The sequence below is a fragment of the Malania oleifera genome, chromosome 9 (assembly GCF_029873635.1).
Source record: "Malania oleifera isolate guangnan ecotype guangnan chromosome 9, ASM2987363v1, whole genome shotgun sequence".
Classification (NCBI taxonomy): Eukaryota; Viridiplantae; Streptophyta; class Magnoliopsida; order Santalales; family Ximeniaceae; genus Malania; species Malania oleifera.
Window position 1 is genome coordinate 96,156,942 of NC_080425.1, and position 18,577 is coordinate 96,175,518.

General features: G+C 36.5%; 1 protein-coding gene across 2 annotated transcripts; it reads left to right on the forward strand.

The window, feature by feature from the left end:
* Positions 1-6,197: 6,197 nt before the first annotated feature.
* LOC131165063 (uncharacterized) lies at positions 6,198-7,616 on the forward strand. 2 transcript variants are annotated; one of them, XM_058122719.1, is made up of 3 exons: positions 6,198-6,774; positions 7,210-7,261; positions 7,384-7,616. In XM_058122719.1, exons 1-2 carry the CDS (start codon positions 6,429-6,431, stop codon positions 7,224-7,226), a joined length of 363 nt encoding a protein of 120 aa, XP_057978702.1. In that variant the 5' UTR covers positions 6,198-6,428; the 3' UTR covers positions 7,227-7,261; positions 7,384-7,616. The 2 variants fall into 2 exon arrangements, with proteins under 2 accessions (XP_057978702.1, XP_057978704.1); XM_058122721.1 differs by lacking the exon at positions 7,210-7,261 and having other exon boundaries at positions 6,264-6,774.
* The last annotated feature ends 10,961 nt before the right edge of the window (positions 7,617-18,577 follow it).

Below are 18,577 nucleotides of genomic sequence, written 5' to 3' on the forward strand. Positions count from 1 at the left end.
TTTCCTTTTAAAATAATAAAACACAATATCAATATATCAAATCCAGTAGGTCACAAACAACCTGAACCCGTGGGTATCAGGGACATACCAGAAACATAATACAGAAGCCTAAGCAGTAGGAAACATAAAATCATAAAATATCATATACTCATCATCACTCATCACAATATTAAAGTTACTACATCCATTGTATTTATATATACTTAATACACAACCCAAACGATGTCCTAGGGCCACTTCTCAAAAATTCCATCTGATCATATCAACAGTACTTACCTTTTTTAAAAAGAGCAGAATAGCAATAACTGCCTCAACGGAGCTTTATCCGCTCTCCTATTAGCGGCTCTTGAAATGATCATAAAATTAGGGGCGAGACACCACTCAGCAAGGAAAATAAACTAATACTAGTGTGTGGTAACATGCATTTTCCATGTTATACGTAAACCATATTTAAGCATATTTAGCAAACTGTTATATCATATCTGGGAAAACATATATCATCATAGCATGACAAAACATACTGCATTTTCATAAACATAATTTATCTCATATAGTAATAATACGAAAACAATCCTAGAGGTTAGCTGGTTGTTGTCATGTATTACCCCCACATGACTGGGTTGTGCGGCCCGAAGGCGGGACCTGACAATAGTTGGCCAACCACTGTCAAGTCAAAAGTACAGTTTGTAAGTCCGATGGGTCTACCAAACCTGGTTCGTACACTAGGGATGCTCACATTTCTTAAAACCACATCGACTACCCGTCCTTACGCTACTTCGTACAGCAGTGTTAACATAATATCGTGATGATCACGAACACATAGCAACGGTACTGTGCGAGTGCTAGCCTAGACCAAGCCAACCAGGTTCTAATAATATATAGCATATAATCAAACTGTGATACATGAATATTTCATACTTATAGTTGCCAGATTAATATCATCAAATCATTTTGCATATGTATACATATAATGAAAATCATTGGCCCGTACGTCGGCATTTCATATTTTAACATAGCTCGGCCCGTATACTTACAAAACATATCCATAGCTTGGCCCGTACGCTGGAAAATCATATCCATAACTAGGCTCGCACGCCGCCAAATCATATCCATAGCTCGGCCCATACGCCGGCAAATCATATCTATAGCTCGGCCTATATGGCGGCAAATCATATCCATAGCTCAGCCCGTATGCCAGCAAATCATATCCATATCTTTATCATATTCTCAAAAAACAGTATTTCATTATAAGTTCTACTCATGCCACATGAAATAGGTTTCATATATATATATATTTAAACATATCATCTTTTACAGCAGTATTTCCCAAACATAAAGCATGTATAAATATATTTATTTCCCGTTCAACACCCAGAAAATGACATTTCCCATAATTAAATTTCAGTATTTCTACGTGTACTACGCTTTCTATAATTATCAACAAGTCAAATATTGAGTAAAAAGTCTTACCCTGAATTTGTGATGAATTCCAAACTTGACTCACCGACGATCCACTCCAACAGATATGCAGAGAACTTCCCCAAAAGTGTCGTGGTGGCTTCGGATCGTCAATCCGATAAGAGATCGGCCCGAAATCCTAGAGAGAAGGATGGGAAACCGAAGAGGAGAGAGAAAATGAAGGTTGTGCGTGAATTTTCGGCCAAAAAATGAAGATTTAGCCTATTTATACATTGGCTCTCGTCGACGAGGTCATGAAGACAACTCGTCGATGAACCCTCTCATCGTCGACGAAATACAGAATCACCCAAAATCTCCTCTCGGTTTTTTCTCGTCAATTAAGGGCACCCTCGTCGACGAGCCCAATATGTTGTGTCGTCGACGAATGGGAAGTGTTCATTGACGAAGACCTGCTATGCCCCTTTTTATTTCCTTTTCTCCCTCTTTAAATACTATAATTTCTCTAGGTCGCTACAGTACTTGCAGTGTTAGTTTTAACTCGGTTGCAGAACCGCCAACTGCGAGTTGAGTTTAGCCTTCAGGCCGCACGACCCGTCATAGGGGGAAGCATGTCATATGAGTATGTGATAGCATAACGACGCTACTTCAGCAGTCCAGGTTGTGTATTTTATGCATATATGGGCAAATTTATTATAAAAGGGCTATATTGAGCTGTCAGTTTATTATTCAGAAATTATGAATTTTCAGATATACTGATTTCTATAGTTTAAATGTCATTTTCGTATATAGTTAAATGATGGAGGTTTATTTTCACACGAGAACTCATGCTAGTCACGCACTGATAATAATATAATTCGTCTTACTAAGAAGTGTCTCACCCCATTGTACAAATCATTTTCAGGACCTTTAGGGAATCATGCCTAGTGTACTACGAGGTAAGGATTATACATTTTGGGGGTGTTAGACAGACCTAGTGAGTCACCGGTGGTTTTTATATTGTCATTTAGTTGGGTTGTATTAAATTGAAAGGTAGTTAGATGTATGTATTTGAGAACAGTTATAACTCTAGTAAAGCGTTTGAATGTTTTAGAAATCTTGTGTTGTATGGTTTTAATTTCAGTAATGGCAGGTGCACCCGGGATTCCCTAGTTAAGGCGGGTTGCATTTATATATATGTAATGCCCCGGACCCGCCTTGGGGGGCCCGGTGCATTATGAGAACAACACGCGTCTCAGATACCTCCACACAGCGAAAAAAAATAAATATCTTCTATAGAAAATACAAGAGTGCTATATCTACATACATTGATCCATAATAATTACAACCTAATCCTTCATATTATAAATCCAGAATTAATACATATTAAACATAAACTAAATACATATCCAATTTGCTATATTTAACTCACAAAACTACCCCACCCTGAAGCTATCTAAGCTCGATCACCTGGATAACCTGAAAAGTTTTAACAAGTGACAGGGTGAGACACCTCTCAGTAAGGGAAATAATCTATAATAGTGTGTGACTAAAGTGTTTAAAATACAATTTAAAATATCCATATCAGGTGTACATACAGTTCACAAGAAGCCAGATAACATGCCCATAATCGCACAGGATCAACGTCCTTATCATCCAATCACATACTCATAACTAATTAGTATTTTAATGTTAGTTTCCAAGAATAAGGAAATCTACCGGCCCATACAAGTGGGTTCCCTTTACTCAAGTGCTAACACCAGGGCACTCACCTTTCTCAGTAAGCCTTTGGGTTATGTATTCAGGTAAAGTTATCGAGAAAGGGAAGATCACTCGCCCATACAAGTGACTTCCCTTTACCCTGGTATCCATAAATAATTACTAGAGTACTCGCCTTCCTCAGCAAGCTCTCAGGTGGAATAATCTACTTTACCCAAAATACTTAATTTATTAACATTCGTACACAGCCAACACAATCGCATCACAGAATTTCACGCATACGCCCATATCATAATCAATCCACACAGGATCAAATCAAATCACACAGCATCAATGTCCCCACAGGACTGCTCAGCTACAACATTAACGTCCACACAGGATCAAATCAAATAAGACAGCATCAATATCCACACAGGACTGCTTAACTACAACATCAACGTTCACACAAGACTGGTCCACACAGGACTAATCAAGTACATTATAAATGTCCACACAGAACTGTTCAAACCACATAGATTACAAAATAAACACCCCGTTCATGATAAGTAGGTAAATAACCTCCTCATACCACTACCAATGTTTACCTCCCAGTATAAACGTCCATATAACGACCTCCTCATACAACTGCCAATGTTATATGACGGTTATACCAGGTACGATATAATGACCTCCTCATACCACTGCCAATGTTATATCATCATTTACATGAATCACACCACAGATCAATTACAAACCTGCCCAATCAGCCAAGTCCATGCAAATACCACAGTATACTCAACCATTCAATATTTTCAACCAAACAATGTTCACAATCCAATCAATGTATTCAACCAAACAAGAATTTTAGTCAGATAACATTCACAATCTCAACAATTTCTTCATTCCACATAAATCACAATCATTTAATTAGCAAAATGGTCTCAACCACCCAATTTTTCCCAATTTAATACTTATAAAATTAAAACAGCATTTTCAATATCAATTTGATTTAGAAAAATTATACCTGTATATGTAGGATTTTATACCCAAAATTAGTCATTTTAATAATTACTAAAAAGCTATTATAAAATATTTCCCCTTACCTAATTCCTGAGAAGCTTCCTAAAATCACCAATCCTGCACCCGCAAGGTTCCCTGTTCAACACCCTGAAAACCACATCTCTCATAACTAAACTTCAGTATTTTTTCACATATAATATTTCCTACAACTAGGCTAAAGCCAAATTTTACATAAAAAGCTTTACCTTAGTTTTGGGATGTCTCCCAAACTACTCAAATCGAAGATCTACTCTGCCTATATTGTAGAGAATCTTCCCAGGAGTCTCGTAGTAGCTTCAGATTGTCGAACCGGCAGAAATCCGGCCCGAAATGGAAGAGAGAAGGTGGAAGAGCCGAAATTCCTAGAGAGAGAAGGGGAACATGCAAAATTTTCGCGCTGGAATGAAAAGAATTCACTATTTATACACAGGGATTCATCAACGAGACACGTCAATTCGTTGACGAGTCCTAGTACATAGTTCGTCGACGAGTCAGCCATCTCATCAACAAATTTCAGTCATACTAAGAACCCCTCTCGGTAATTCCTTGTTGACGAGACACATACCCTCGTCGACGAGTTTTGAACAACATTCATCGATGAGACCAGTTCGTTCGTCGACGAATGCTTGCTACCACTTTTTTCGAATTTATTCTTTCTTCCTTTCCCATCTTCTTTACTATTTCAAATTATTAAAAAATTTTCGGGTTGTTACAATATATGTGTGTGGTATCAGAGAGTATTTCTGTATTTATGTCAGTTTAGATTTTCGGGTTGTTACCAAGGTTGTTACAAATTGACGAGATCTCTCTTTTTGGTTAAACTAGTTAAGTGGAGGTGGCGGGGGCGGTATAGTATGAGTTCGAGCGCAATATAATTACACACCATATAAGGGTATTTTAGGACTTTAAGTAGGGTTACTTATAACCCTAAAACACTTTTTCATTTAATAGTGAAAATTGGATAGGAACTCAGTCGGTGTAGACATATTGTCGAACCATATAAATTCGTGCTCTTCTTCTCCTTTTTGATTTTCTCTAATTTGTTAACTCTGCAGTTAATTCTGCAATGATTTATTTCCTCTCCCATATTTTTTACATTGAAAGAATACATTTAAATAGAAAAATTCCAATCCTATTTTGGTAATACAAACATCACAACAATTGAGGATTTACATCTATGGCTATCTTTCCTAAATTTTAATTTCTCACAGCTCACGCCAACATAATTTTTTGTATTTATTGTATGTGTGTGTGTGTATAATCTTAGGAATAATTTGACAATATTATATGTGTTTTCTTGCAGTGATTTTTATCTTCCGATTAACAAAATAAATCACACAAAGATCATTCACGGAAAAATGGAGACGAGAGATTTTACGTGGTTCGACAAGGTTGCATACGTCCACAGAGCATGCACTTGGAGAAAAGTTCACTATGAAACAATAGCAGTACAAGATCTGATCAGTCTCTCCCCGATCCCAGATCCTCTGTACACGCCTTTATCTTCAACCCGTTGAAAAAAAGTTTTTCCTAGAGAGAACCCCCCTTTAGTTCTTCTTGCATAAAATGACAAGTAATCCCTACATTTTTCCATGACTTACAAACATATATATGACACCACACAATCGCTGGATTTTAGAGACGATCCAACAATTGTGATAAAAGCCGCAATAAATAAATAAAAATAAACATATTTTTTAACAATATGAATGCATTCACAAGTAATTGTTTAATACGCTTGGTGTGTGTGTGTGTGTGTGTGTGTATGTGTAGCGTATATTCCCTTCCTTTTCAAAAAAGTATAAATCTTGTTGTCCATTTATGATATAAGAATATTAATGGGAGATAAAAATTAAGAAGAGGATGCTAAATTTTACATTAAATTAAGTTGAAGTAGAGGAGCAAAGGATCCTAAAAGAGAATGAAATATTTGAGAGATTGTGTGTGAAAGTTTCAATATAAAAAGGAGTCAATTATAAAGTTCAACTCTATAAATTATAAAATAATTCGATTTAAACTTGTGTGCTATTTGAATTCAAGTCCAACTCAAGAGCAATAATAAAGTGAGTTAGTGGGAGCTAGCTTGTTAGCAGAGACCGGCGCCAGTTGAATAATGACCCAGCCACCAAGGAACACTATTTTCTTTTCTCTATGACCTCTAGAAATGAAAGGCCAATTTCTATACATATATATAGGGAGGACACAGCTGCGAATTGAGTAGGGTAAAAATAGAAGAGCAGTAACTAGCTAGCCATAAGCCAGTATTGTAATTAATAATGAAGGGCGTAAGAAGTAGAGCACACGGTACTACTACTGAGATGTTAGTGGTGGTGGTGGTGGTGGTGGCGGCGGCGGCGGTGTGGAATGCAGGAGGAGCAGCTGCGGGGGGTTTGACGGCGAGGCAGTGCAAGGCGGAAAGGGATGCGCTGATTGGCGCGTGTATGCCGGCGGTGGCGAGGAAGCCGCCCAGCACCTTCTGTTGCCTGCGCATAAGGGTTTCCCACACCGAGTGCGTGTGCCCGGAGATCACCCCCAAGGTCGTCTCCTTGATTGACATCAACTATGCTATCAAAGTCGTTCGTGGCTGCGGCCGCCCCGTCCCTCGACACTTCAAGTGTGGAAGTAACATCTCTCTCTCTCCTCTCACACGCTTATAAATTTGTGAAGTTTATAATTTTTTATTTTTAATCTGCTGTGTGTGTGTGTTTGGGAGTGAATTTAAGATTTAATTTAGACAAAAGTTAATATGATTTTATATTTTATTTTATTCAAAATCATACAAATTTAATTTAACATCCGGTTCCAAAGTGAAAAGTTAATTAATAAGTTTGGACAACAATTATTATGTGTGGGAGCATAGTCCTTAAGTTTTTGATTTGAATTTGTATACATTTGTACAATTTTTAATACAATTTTATATTTAAATTTTTAAAATTCATAAAAATTTAAATATAAAATTTAAAATTTGTATACATTGAAAACATATTCTCACTATTTATATATCCACATAAACTAATTGATGATTGATAATAATTAAATTGTGTATTGTGCGTGCAGGTATCACTACACCATGATCGAGCTGCGTGTAACCGTATTTATGTTATTTAATGTAATAATCAATAAATTAAGTATAATAAACGTGTTTTAATTTTAAATAAATAAACTGTGGTTATATCCACATAAACTAATTGATGATCGATAATAATCAAATTGTGTGTATTGTGCGTGCAGGTATCACTACACCATGATCGAGCTGCGTGTAACCGTATTTATGCTGTTTAATGTAATAATCAATAAATTAAGTATAATAAACTAGTTTTAATTTTAAATAAATAAACTGTGGTTTTGTATGTGTTTGTATAAGAGGATTGATGCGACAAAGGGATCGATCATGTTTCTTGGAACTAGCTTATAATCAATCTGCGAATTGGAATAATATATACATGTGGAACTTTTATTTTTAACATTTGTTATATATTTATTGAGTATATTGAACTACTTTAAATGAACATCACCACAAGTACACTAATTTTTTATTTTTATTTTTTGGGTTGTGACATATATGAGCATATATGGCGAACATAACATGCTCTGTGCCACCATGGCGTTCGACAATTAGTAAAGAGATCCTAATTAATCATTAAAAATAATCTAAGATTCGATCTTATAAAATGCTTTTATTAGGTAAAAATGAGGTTGATGTATGGTCATAAGAGAAGAATAATTAAAATATTTTTCCAAATAAGTATTTATAAGATATTGGTCACCTTCTTGTCAACATCTACAAGCTAATTTTAATAATAAAAAATGACATTATTATTGTAGTGACCCGAATTTTATATAGCAGAAGACTTCAAATTCATTATATCAAAGTACTAAATAACCTCATTATATCAACACTTACAAAATCAAATTTAATACGTCTTTAGAAATTTTAAGATAAACCAAAAATAATAAATTGGGTATTTAATCCAAACCACTCTTTCTAATCCTACCCACACTTCTGCTATGCTATTTTGAATTCAATTATACTTCTCAAGATATCTGAAATGTTTGATAAAAATTGGGGTGAGACACCTTTCAATAAGTAAGAACTAGATTATTATCAGTGTGTAACTAAAATGAGTTTTAGAGTAAAAATAATATAACTGTTAAAACTGCATTTGAATAATTGTAAATCAATTGTATAAAATTAAACTTACTTTCCTTTAAATCATAACTTAGGCCTAATAAATGGCTCTGATAACATAAATATATAAATATGTATAAAAGACTCCCTTTGGTCTTTGCCTATCATGTTTAACCCCCATGACCGAGTTGTGCGGTTCGAATACTGGATTTAGCCGGTTGGCCGACCAACCAACCAAACTAAGTCAAATATCATATGTTTGTAAGATCGATTTGCCTACCACATCTTGGTCCGGAAACAGGTGGGTACTCCATCTCTACTTAGGCCAAATTGACTATCCACCGCCAACACTTCCACAACAGTGTGACTGCACTAATATTCATCTCCACCTACAGTACCGAGCATTCACCACATTCAGACAATCAGGATTCTTAAAACATATAAATATAATTTATGCAATAAAAACATTATCATAATCTCGTATGTGTAATCCTACATAAAAATCCCGAACTTACTCATTATTCACAATCAAATACGTAATAAATATATCACCGTAAAAATCTCATCATTTTCCCAACAAAATCTCATCATTTTCTAAACATATTATTTGTAACAAACTCTCATCATTATTCTCAATAAAACATGTAATAAATATATTACTGCAAAAAACTCAAATCTGCTCAATTATGAAATGAAATAAAATAAACTCATACCACACGATTTGTATAACAATTATAATTTCATAATGTTTAAAAATATATTCAGATATATTTTAATAAAAATGCGGGTACGATCACCTTCCCATATTGAAATTTGTTCAAATCAATCCAAATCTAAATCTAAGGTCCGGAATTCATACTCTCGAATGCAATGAAAGAGTATGAAATATATATTTTAGGGATTGTGTTTGAAAATTATAATACATATGAATGAGTCGACTATAAAGTACCATTCAAGCTCAACTCCATAAAATAGTTTGGACTCAAACTTTTCTTCATTTGAGTTTGAGTCAAACTCAAGAGCAACTTGAGTAATTTAAGGTCAAATTTTAATTTGCAACATTATTGATTACCTCATGTGAACTTAATTGAGGTTAATTAATCGAGTTTTTAATATTTTTATTAGGCGCTCATGTTTTACATATCTGATACATATATTATAATCGCCTTCTGTACATATAATAATATAAAAATTTTAAAATTCAAATTAAGTTCAAATTAAGTAATAATCATGGTTCAGCTAGCTAGCTGAATCACGATGCGGGAATTGGCCCAGCTATGAAGAAACACGATTTTCTTTTCTAAGATTTCTCAGAAATGAATGGCCAATTTCATATATATAAAATATATATGGGTCAAATGTAGCACGGAGGAGGACACAAATGTGAATTGAATAGAATAAAAATAAAAGAGAAGGGAAAGCGAGCAGTAGCTAGGGGTGAGCAAACGGTCGGTTCGGTTAAATTCGGGTAATTAACCGAATTAACCGAAAAATTTGGTTAAATAATACCATTAATCGAACCGACCGAATTGACGAAGGACACTGAACTGACCCCGACCAAATTGCCCATTCGGGTAATTTGGTTAATCGATTTTAACCGAAATCATTTAAAATTAATTGCTAGAAATAGAATACAATTATAAATTTTTTTTTTTAAAACCAAATCCAGCTTAATTAAATACCTTATTATTAATTTTATTAATGAAAATAATATTTTACCATAGAACAAAGAATCCAAAACAAGAAAAACAAAGACAAAAAATAATAATAATAATGCCGAGTATAAGCAAGCTTAATTAAACTCCTTAATGCACTTGCATAAGCAAAATTTATATTCATAAATTATATTTAAAATCTAATTAATTAGTAATTCGGTTAATCACTTAATCGAAATTTTTTTTACCCTTAACCGAACTGAAACCGATTAACCGAAATTTTGTAGAATTATAACTGAACCGACCGAACCGGGATTTTTACCCGAACCGAACCAGCCAATTTCGGCCAATTAATTTGGTTTTCACCGAATTATGCTCACCCCTAGCAGTAGCTATCCTAGCTGGTAGCTACTGTCTGTCATTAATAATGAAGGGCATAAGAAGTAGAACATACACTACTACTGAGATGTTAGTGGTGGTGGTGGTGGTGGCGGCGGAGGCGATGGTGTGGGATTTAGGAGGTGCAGCTGCAGGGGGTTTGACGGTGAGGGACTGAAAGGTGGAGAGGTATGCGCTGGTGAACACGTGTATGTTGGTGGTGGTGAGGAAGTCGGTCACCGCCTTCTGCTGCTTGTAGGGGTGTACAAAATTTACCGAAAAACCAAAAACCGGACCGAAACACATTTCGGTTCGGTTTTTTGGTTTGCGGTTTCGGTTTCGGTTTTGGAATATAAAAAATTTCGGTTTCGGTTTGGGACCAAAACCGAACCGAAAAAACCGAAAACCGAATTAATAAAAATAATTATATAATTATATATTATAGATGCTGCTGGTGTTGCCGTGTTGGATCGCCAGTCGCTGGCGAGAAACCACCTCCAAATCCACCTCTGGTCGGTCTAGATGGCGAAGATTTCTGGGACGAAGTCCATGGCTCCATGCGACGCTTGCGCTCCTCTTCTTCGAGCTTAAGAGAGATGCCTCGGACACGATGGACACGACGGACAGAACACAATCAACACAGAACCCTTCTGCCTTCTGGATCCGTTTCATGAGGTGGGTGGAGAACAGGAGAAGCCGGTGATCTTGTTTTGGAGGCGCTTGGAGGGGATAATGGCCACTTCTTGGATGATCTTCTTGTTGGTGAAACGGATCCAGAACTTGCCGTGGAAATCCAGGGTCATGCGACTGCCGAGAAGATTTCTCGATCACCTGCCGGCTGCCGAGAAGATTTCTTCACCGTCTTGGTGTGCAGTGCACAGTGCGCACCTCCATCTCTGTTTGTGTGTGTGTGTGTTTGCGAGAGAGAGAGAGAGAGAGAGAGAGAGAGAGAGAGAGAGAGAGAGAGAGAGAGAGAGAGAGAGAGAGAGAGAGAGAGGCCGGTGGCCACCGGTGAACTGCAAAAAGGGCAAGCAGATCTGCGAAGGAACATGCAGCTGCAGGAACCTGCTAGCCATCCCACATCGTTTGGAAATGGGAAATGAACTAGGATCCCACCCTATATATTTTATATGGATCCTTCTTTGAACATGTATCAAGGTTTGGGCTTTGCAACTAAAGCCTTGGCCCAGCAGTTCTGTGTCGTGATGGGCTGTGGCTCCTAGGCCCGAGTATTAATATTATTTTGATATTTTAAAATTCGGTAAAATTGAAAATAACCGAACCGAGCCGGAAAGTTCACGGTTTGGTTTGTTCATAAACCGACGGTCTACGGTTCGGTTTCGGTTCAGTTATTTTGAAAATCGAGGAGTTCGGTTCGGTTGGCGGTTTTGGCAAAAACCGAACCGAACCGAACCGTGTACACCCCTAGCTGCTTGCTCTTGAGGGTTTCCCACTATGAGTGTGTGTGACCAATGATCACCCCCAACATCGCCTCCATGATCGACGTCAACTATGCTATCAAAGCCGTTCGTGGCTGCGGCTGCCCGTCCCTCGCCACTTTCAAGTTTGGAAGTAGCGTCATCTCTCTCCCTCTCTCTCTCCCTCTCACACATAGACGCACGTACACACTGACATACAATGTATCAAGTAGTAAGGGTGTCTTATGACTTTGGTGACCCCAATATCATGAGTTCGATTCACCTTTCAGAGTTTACCTTGATTGTAATGACCTAAAAAATATTTAGGTGTAGTGATCCTAGAAAAAGATAAAAATAAATAAATAAATAATAAATAAAATGAATAAATTAAATTAAATAATTAATTAAAGTAAATAAATAATTAAATAATTATTATTAATTAAATAATATTATATGTATATATAAAAGTAAAGCAACTTGAAGCTTAAAGCTTTAGGAAGCTTGTCCCACAATCCATAACAGAGCCCCCCCCCCGGTGCATCTCCTTCGTTCTCTCTCTCACTCTCCTCGATTTTTTCGACCAAATGGGCATCGATCAAAAATCGAAAAATACCACTGGGCTCCATTCTCCGTCACCAACATTTCTATCAAAATGGATTTGTCATAAGAGTGACGTAGGCATACCTCTTGAGGTAAGGTAAATTCTCACTCTTACCTCAATTTTTCTTAAATCTTAAATCAAATTGATGATCTTTAGAAATGATTCTCTACAAGTCTAACAAAACTGATTTCTCGTGGGGTTGTCATAAGTATAACCCCAAAACTAGGATAAAGGGGGGTATTTAGAGATTAATTGTTATTTAATTAATTTAGATTTGGAAATGTTAGAATATTGAGTATTCTGGGGTTGAACAGAGGTTATTGAATTTAGGATTCGGGTGAGCGCTGCGGGTATGATTTCAGGATCCCTGCAAGCGTAGTTCAAGAAACTAGGTAAGGGGAATAAATTATAACAGTAATTTGTGATTATTGATTGAATGATTATGTGAAAATTGAAGTTACGGTATTTTCCCTGAAAACTAGTATGTTATGAGTATTAGATGAAACTGTGTGGCATATGACAAATACTGAAATGTGTTATATGATGTTGTGTATTTTTCTGAGAAATGATGAAATATGAATGTACTGGTATGTGTACTGGGAAATGATAAAACGTGATGTATATGTGTGAGTATGATGATTTTTATGAAAACGAAAAAGTATGAAAACTGATTTGATCATGTTGAGAAGTACTAAAAAACTTGAAATGAGTTATATGCTAGCATGAGAATGAAATGAATGTTGAAATGAGAACAATGAAAGGGGAATATTGAACTATGAATTCTGAATTATGAATATGGAAATGGGAAATATCACAATGTAAAATTCTGCAATATGAATATTGAATTGTAAGAATTGAAATATGAAATTCTAAAATGTGTATATTGAAATATGAATATTGAAATGTGAATACTGAAAAAAGTATACTGAAATAAGAGTATAACAATATAAATGCTGAGTTGAGAATGAGAAAATGAGAATATTGCATCGTGAATACTGTAATATGGAAATTGAAATGTGATGATTGAATTGAGAATATTAATTGTAAATACTGGAAAATGTGAACATTGCAAAGTGCGAAAGTTGCAATGGGATCATTGAAATGTGATTGATGAAATGCCAATATTGCATAACGATTGCAGGTATGTGGTAATGATAACTTTGATGGATGGTTATGGAAACCCTAATGATGGGTTGTGATATTGAGCACGGTACCGTTGTTAGGGGTGATAGTGCAACCACACAAACTCTTTGAGTGTGTGGCGTGACAGTCGATTGAACTGTTTAGTAGAGTTGTTGTGCCCCCTAAGTCCAGATCAGAGCTATAGGTCGGCCAATCGTACTATAGACGTGGGATATATGATATGATATTTTGATCTAACCGAGTCGACAACCACGGTTAGATCCAACCTTCGGGCTGCACAACCTTGACCATAGGGGAAAGCATGGCATGGAAAAGAGATCCTCAGTGCAGCCATGAGTTATAGACGCGATATTGGTACTGGGTACCGAGGATACTCATGTGCTGGATAGTGAAATGGAAATGGAAAGTGAAAGAATGATAAAGATGAGCTGAAATGAGAAATGAAAGAAATAATGGAAAGTGAGAAATATAGAATGATGAAATTGAGAAATGAATATATGTGAATTAGTAACATAAATAATTGAGACGAAGTAAAACTCTCTGCCTGAGGGCTAACTGAGTAAGGTGAGTGCCCTGATGGGTATCAATTGTAGCCGAACCCGAGTTAATCAGGTAAGGTTACAAACGATATCAGAGCAGATGAGAGCTGTATGTATGTAACAACCAGAATAAAATGGTAGTTTAATAATAAAAGAAAAGGGATATGGAACTCGGAAACAGAAGGAGGCCGTTGACATTCGTCGACGACATTGAACTTTGGGAGGAAAATGGAAGGGGGATTAGCAAGACTTCGTCGACGAATACAGGGGATTCGTCGACGAAAGCTTTAAAGATTTCGTCGACGAACATAGGGCTTCGTCTATGAGAAAATGTCGAGAGGGGTTTTTGAGTTGATTGAATTTCGTCGACGAAATTTGTGAAAGACTCGTCGAGGAAGGACGGGCTCATCGACAAAATTCGCTGTTCTATAAATATGGGGAAATCCGGATATTTAAGCTTCTTAAAGAAGCTAACACTCACTCTCTCTCTCTCTCTCTCTCTCTCTCTCTCTCTCTTCGTTTTTGGGCTATTTTTACGCCAGATCGACAATCCAAAGTCACCACGACGCTCCTGACGGAGTTCCCTCCAAATCTGCTGGAGCGGATCGTGGGAGAAAGCTAGTTGGAAATCATCCCAAAGTTAAGGTAAGGCTTTTTAAGCCATATTTGGTCTTGCGCTAGTTATAAGAAATGTTGTGCGCATGAAAATATTGAAATTTAATACTGGGGGTTTTCAATTTTAGGGTGTTGAGTTAGGAACCCTGCGGGTGCGGGGTAGTTCTATTAAGGGCTTTCCAGGAATTAGGTAAGGGGATAAATTAAACTAGTTTCTGTTTTTGAGAAAATGCTTATATATATATATATATCGTTTGATTTATGGAAAATTTATATGTATATATATATTTTATATTTGCAAAATACTGTGAAAATGGTCGTATGTTAAATATGTGGAAATTCCGTTTGTGTGGCATAAGTATAAAATGTTGTGAAATACTGTTTTCTGGGAATGCGGATGATATGGATTTTTATGATGGAAAACCAGCGTACGGGCCGAGATATTTTTATATATATATGATTTGCCGGCGTGCGAGCCGTGCTATGTGGATATGTTTGCCGGCGTACGGGCCGTGCTATGTGGATGAGATTTGCCAACGTATGGGCTGTGCTATGTGATTTGCCGGCTTACGGACCGAGCTATGTGATTTGTCGGCATACGGGCCAAACTATGATAAAATGTGTAATACCGGCGTACGAGCTGATGATTTTCATGATACATGTATATATATGCAAATAATATGAATGATGAGAAAATGAATGATATGAGATATCTATGTATCACGATTTTAGTATATGTATATGATATCAGAACCTGGTTGGTTTGGTTTAGGCTAGCACTTGCATGGTATCGTTGCTATGTGTCCATGGTCTTCGTGATCATGATATTTGTGTTAACGCTGCCGTACGGAGTGGTGTGAGATTGGATGGTTGATGTGGTTATTTTCAAGAAGTGTGCTGTTATCGCCCCTAGCGTACGGACCAGTTGGGTAGACCCATCGGACCTACAGACTAGACTATTGACTTGACAGTGGTCAACCAACCATTTTCAGGTCCCGCCTTCGGACCACACAACCCAGTCATGTGGGGGTAATACATGACAACAGCTAGCTAACTTGTCAGGATGATTTTTATGTTATTATTATTATTATGATATGAGATGAGAAATGTTTATGCAAATGCAGTATGTTCTGCCATGTTTTGATATACATATGTTTTCCCAGATTTGATAAACAGTACTGAGTATGATATGTATGGTATATGTAGCACATGGTATACTCATGTTGCCACACACTAGTATTAGTTTATTTCCCTTACTGAGAGGTGTCTCACCCCTAAATTTCATTAACTTTTCACGAGCCCTAGATAGGAGAGTCGGAAAAGCCCCAATGACATAGTGTGGATTATCAGTCCTTTTTGGAAGGGTAAGTTTTTGGTAGGGACAGTTGGGTTTTTGTAAGAATTGTCCCTAGATTCCATTTTTTGAATGTATATACGGAGAGATAGTTTTTGTAGTACTCTGGTATGTTGTATTGCACATTATGATGAGATGTATATGATTTTATACTTTCTGCTGCGTAGGCTTCTGTTATATGTTCTAATGTATCCTTGATACCCATGGGTCTAGGTGGATTGTGATCTGTTGAGCTGAAATGTGAGATGTGTGATGTTGATATTATTATATATAAAATAAAAAAAAAATATATGTGAAAATGAGCGGGTCGTGACAATGTATGGGCGTGCAATCTTCCCTATCCTCAGAAATTTCACTAGTAAATATGAATTATATATGAATGAACTTGAGAAATGATTTTAAAACTTATAAAAACTTGTGTTTTATATCTATATGATTATGAGCATATATATATCAGTGTATTTTCTCAGATGAATTGATGATTTGAAAAGTAAAATGTGTTAAAACTAAACTCATATTGCCACACACTGTAAATAATTTATTCTGACTTACTGAAATGTGTCTCACCCAAATTTCTAAACTTTTTAGGGAATAGAGACAGATCAGGTGATAGAGCTCCGATATAGTGGGGAGCTGGGACCCTGATATACAAGGTGAGTTTTTGGACTAGGGAGGTGTGTTTCCCCTAGGGTTGTATTGTTTTTGGGTATGAGATAGAAATATATGTACATGGATATTGATACTCTGGGTTTTATATTCTGGATGGTATGTACATTATGTCTTCCGCTGTTAGGTTAATATAAATAAAATGCTTGTTCAGTCGGTACCCAATGCGGGTTGGGTCATGTGAGTGGTATCAGAATTGTTAACGTGACCGATGTGATGTTTGATGTGTATGATTCAATCATTATTGATGATTTAAAAAAATGGCATGAAAAATCGGGGTGTCGCATTGATGAATTACCAAGGGTGTGTTAATGGACGGGGGACTTTCACCCTCCTAGATTTGGTGCTACACTATAGTGTCCAAAGTGGAACGATGGTGGCTGGAGTCATCGAATTAAAAAAAAAAAAAAAACAAAAAAAAAAACATCTTTGACTTTAATTTTAGTTTTTTCTCTTCAAAATCTTAATTTGAATTTCTTCTCAAATAAACTAGTTGAAAATTTGAGTTTAATCTTGATAGAATTCATAATCCAATACAAAAAGGAGAGAAGGGAGAGAGAGACAGAGATTGCAAAGAGGGAGAAGAAGAGCTGTGCACAAGCAAGCCTTCACAGTTTATAGAGCACACTAACAAAGAGCAAAAATACATAATATTAGAAACCTAAACTTAATATATGTACAAAGACTAAAATACCCCTAATGAAATATATATATATATATATATATATATATATATAATCTAACATCCTCCCTCAAACTCAAGATGGCGCACCAAGAAGCATCGAGAGTTTGCCGAGTAGAAACTGGAAGTGACCAATAGTATGAGACTTTGTGAAGAAGTCAGCCAGCTACATGGTTGAGGAAATAAATGGGAGAGAGATGTACCAAGGCGAAGATGATGACGTGTGAGATGACAATCAATTTCAATATGCTTAGTGCGTTCATGAAATACAGAGTTATTAGCAATCTGAATAACACTTGTGTTATCATAATACATAGGAGTGAGTTTAGTAAATAAGAAACCCATGTCAGCAAGTAACCAACACAACCAAACTATTTCAGTAGTAATTGAAGCCATGACACGATACTTTGCCTCAGTAGAAGAACAAGAAACTAAATATTGCTTCTTGCTTTTCTAGGAAATGAGAAAGTCACCAAGAAAAATACAAAAACCAGTTGTGGACCTACGGTCTGTAAGATCTCTAGCCCAATCAGCATTAGAATAAGCATTAAGTTTCAAAGTAGATGTAGAAGGAAGTAATATACTTTGATACAATGTCCCTTTAATATAGCGCAAGATACAAAGAACAACCCAATGAATCGTAGTGGGAGAGGAAACAAACTGGCTTACAATATGAACTGCATATGTAATATCAGGTCGAGTGATGAAGAGATAAACCAAACTGCCAACAATAGTACGATATAAAGTTGGATCCGCCAATGGAACCCCATCAGAAGAGGTATAATGAACATTGAGTTCAAAAGGAGTTTCCACAGTTCGAGTATCAGTAAGACGAGCTTTTTGAATGACATTAGCTGCATATTTAGACTAAGAAAGGAGATAACCTTTAGGAGAATAGGCTACCTCAATGCCAAGGGAGTATCTCAGGGATCCCAAATCTTTTATTTCAAAGTGGTGGTGCAGCTCGGATTTCGATTTTGCAATCCCATCTGTATCATTTCCAGTTAAAATCATATCATCTACATAAAGAAGGAGAATAATACGCCCAATAGATGTATAGCGAGTAAACAAAGCAGAATCATGATCATTTGAGTGGAAGCCAAACGAACAAAGTACTTTAGAAAACTTCTCAAACCAAGCCCTGGGACCTTGTTTAGACCATACAAAGTTTTTCTCAGTCTATAGACCTCCCTTGGATGATGAAAAACACCAGGGGGTGGAGACATATAAACTTCCTCTTTGAGA

Bases quoted from the DNA above. Each gene is read 5' to 3' on its own strand.
- LOC131165063 (XM_058122719.1), top strand. From the start codon at position 6,429: ATGAAGGGCGTAAGAAGTAGAGCACACGGTACTACTACTGAGATGTTA.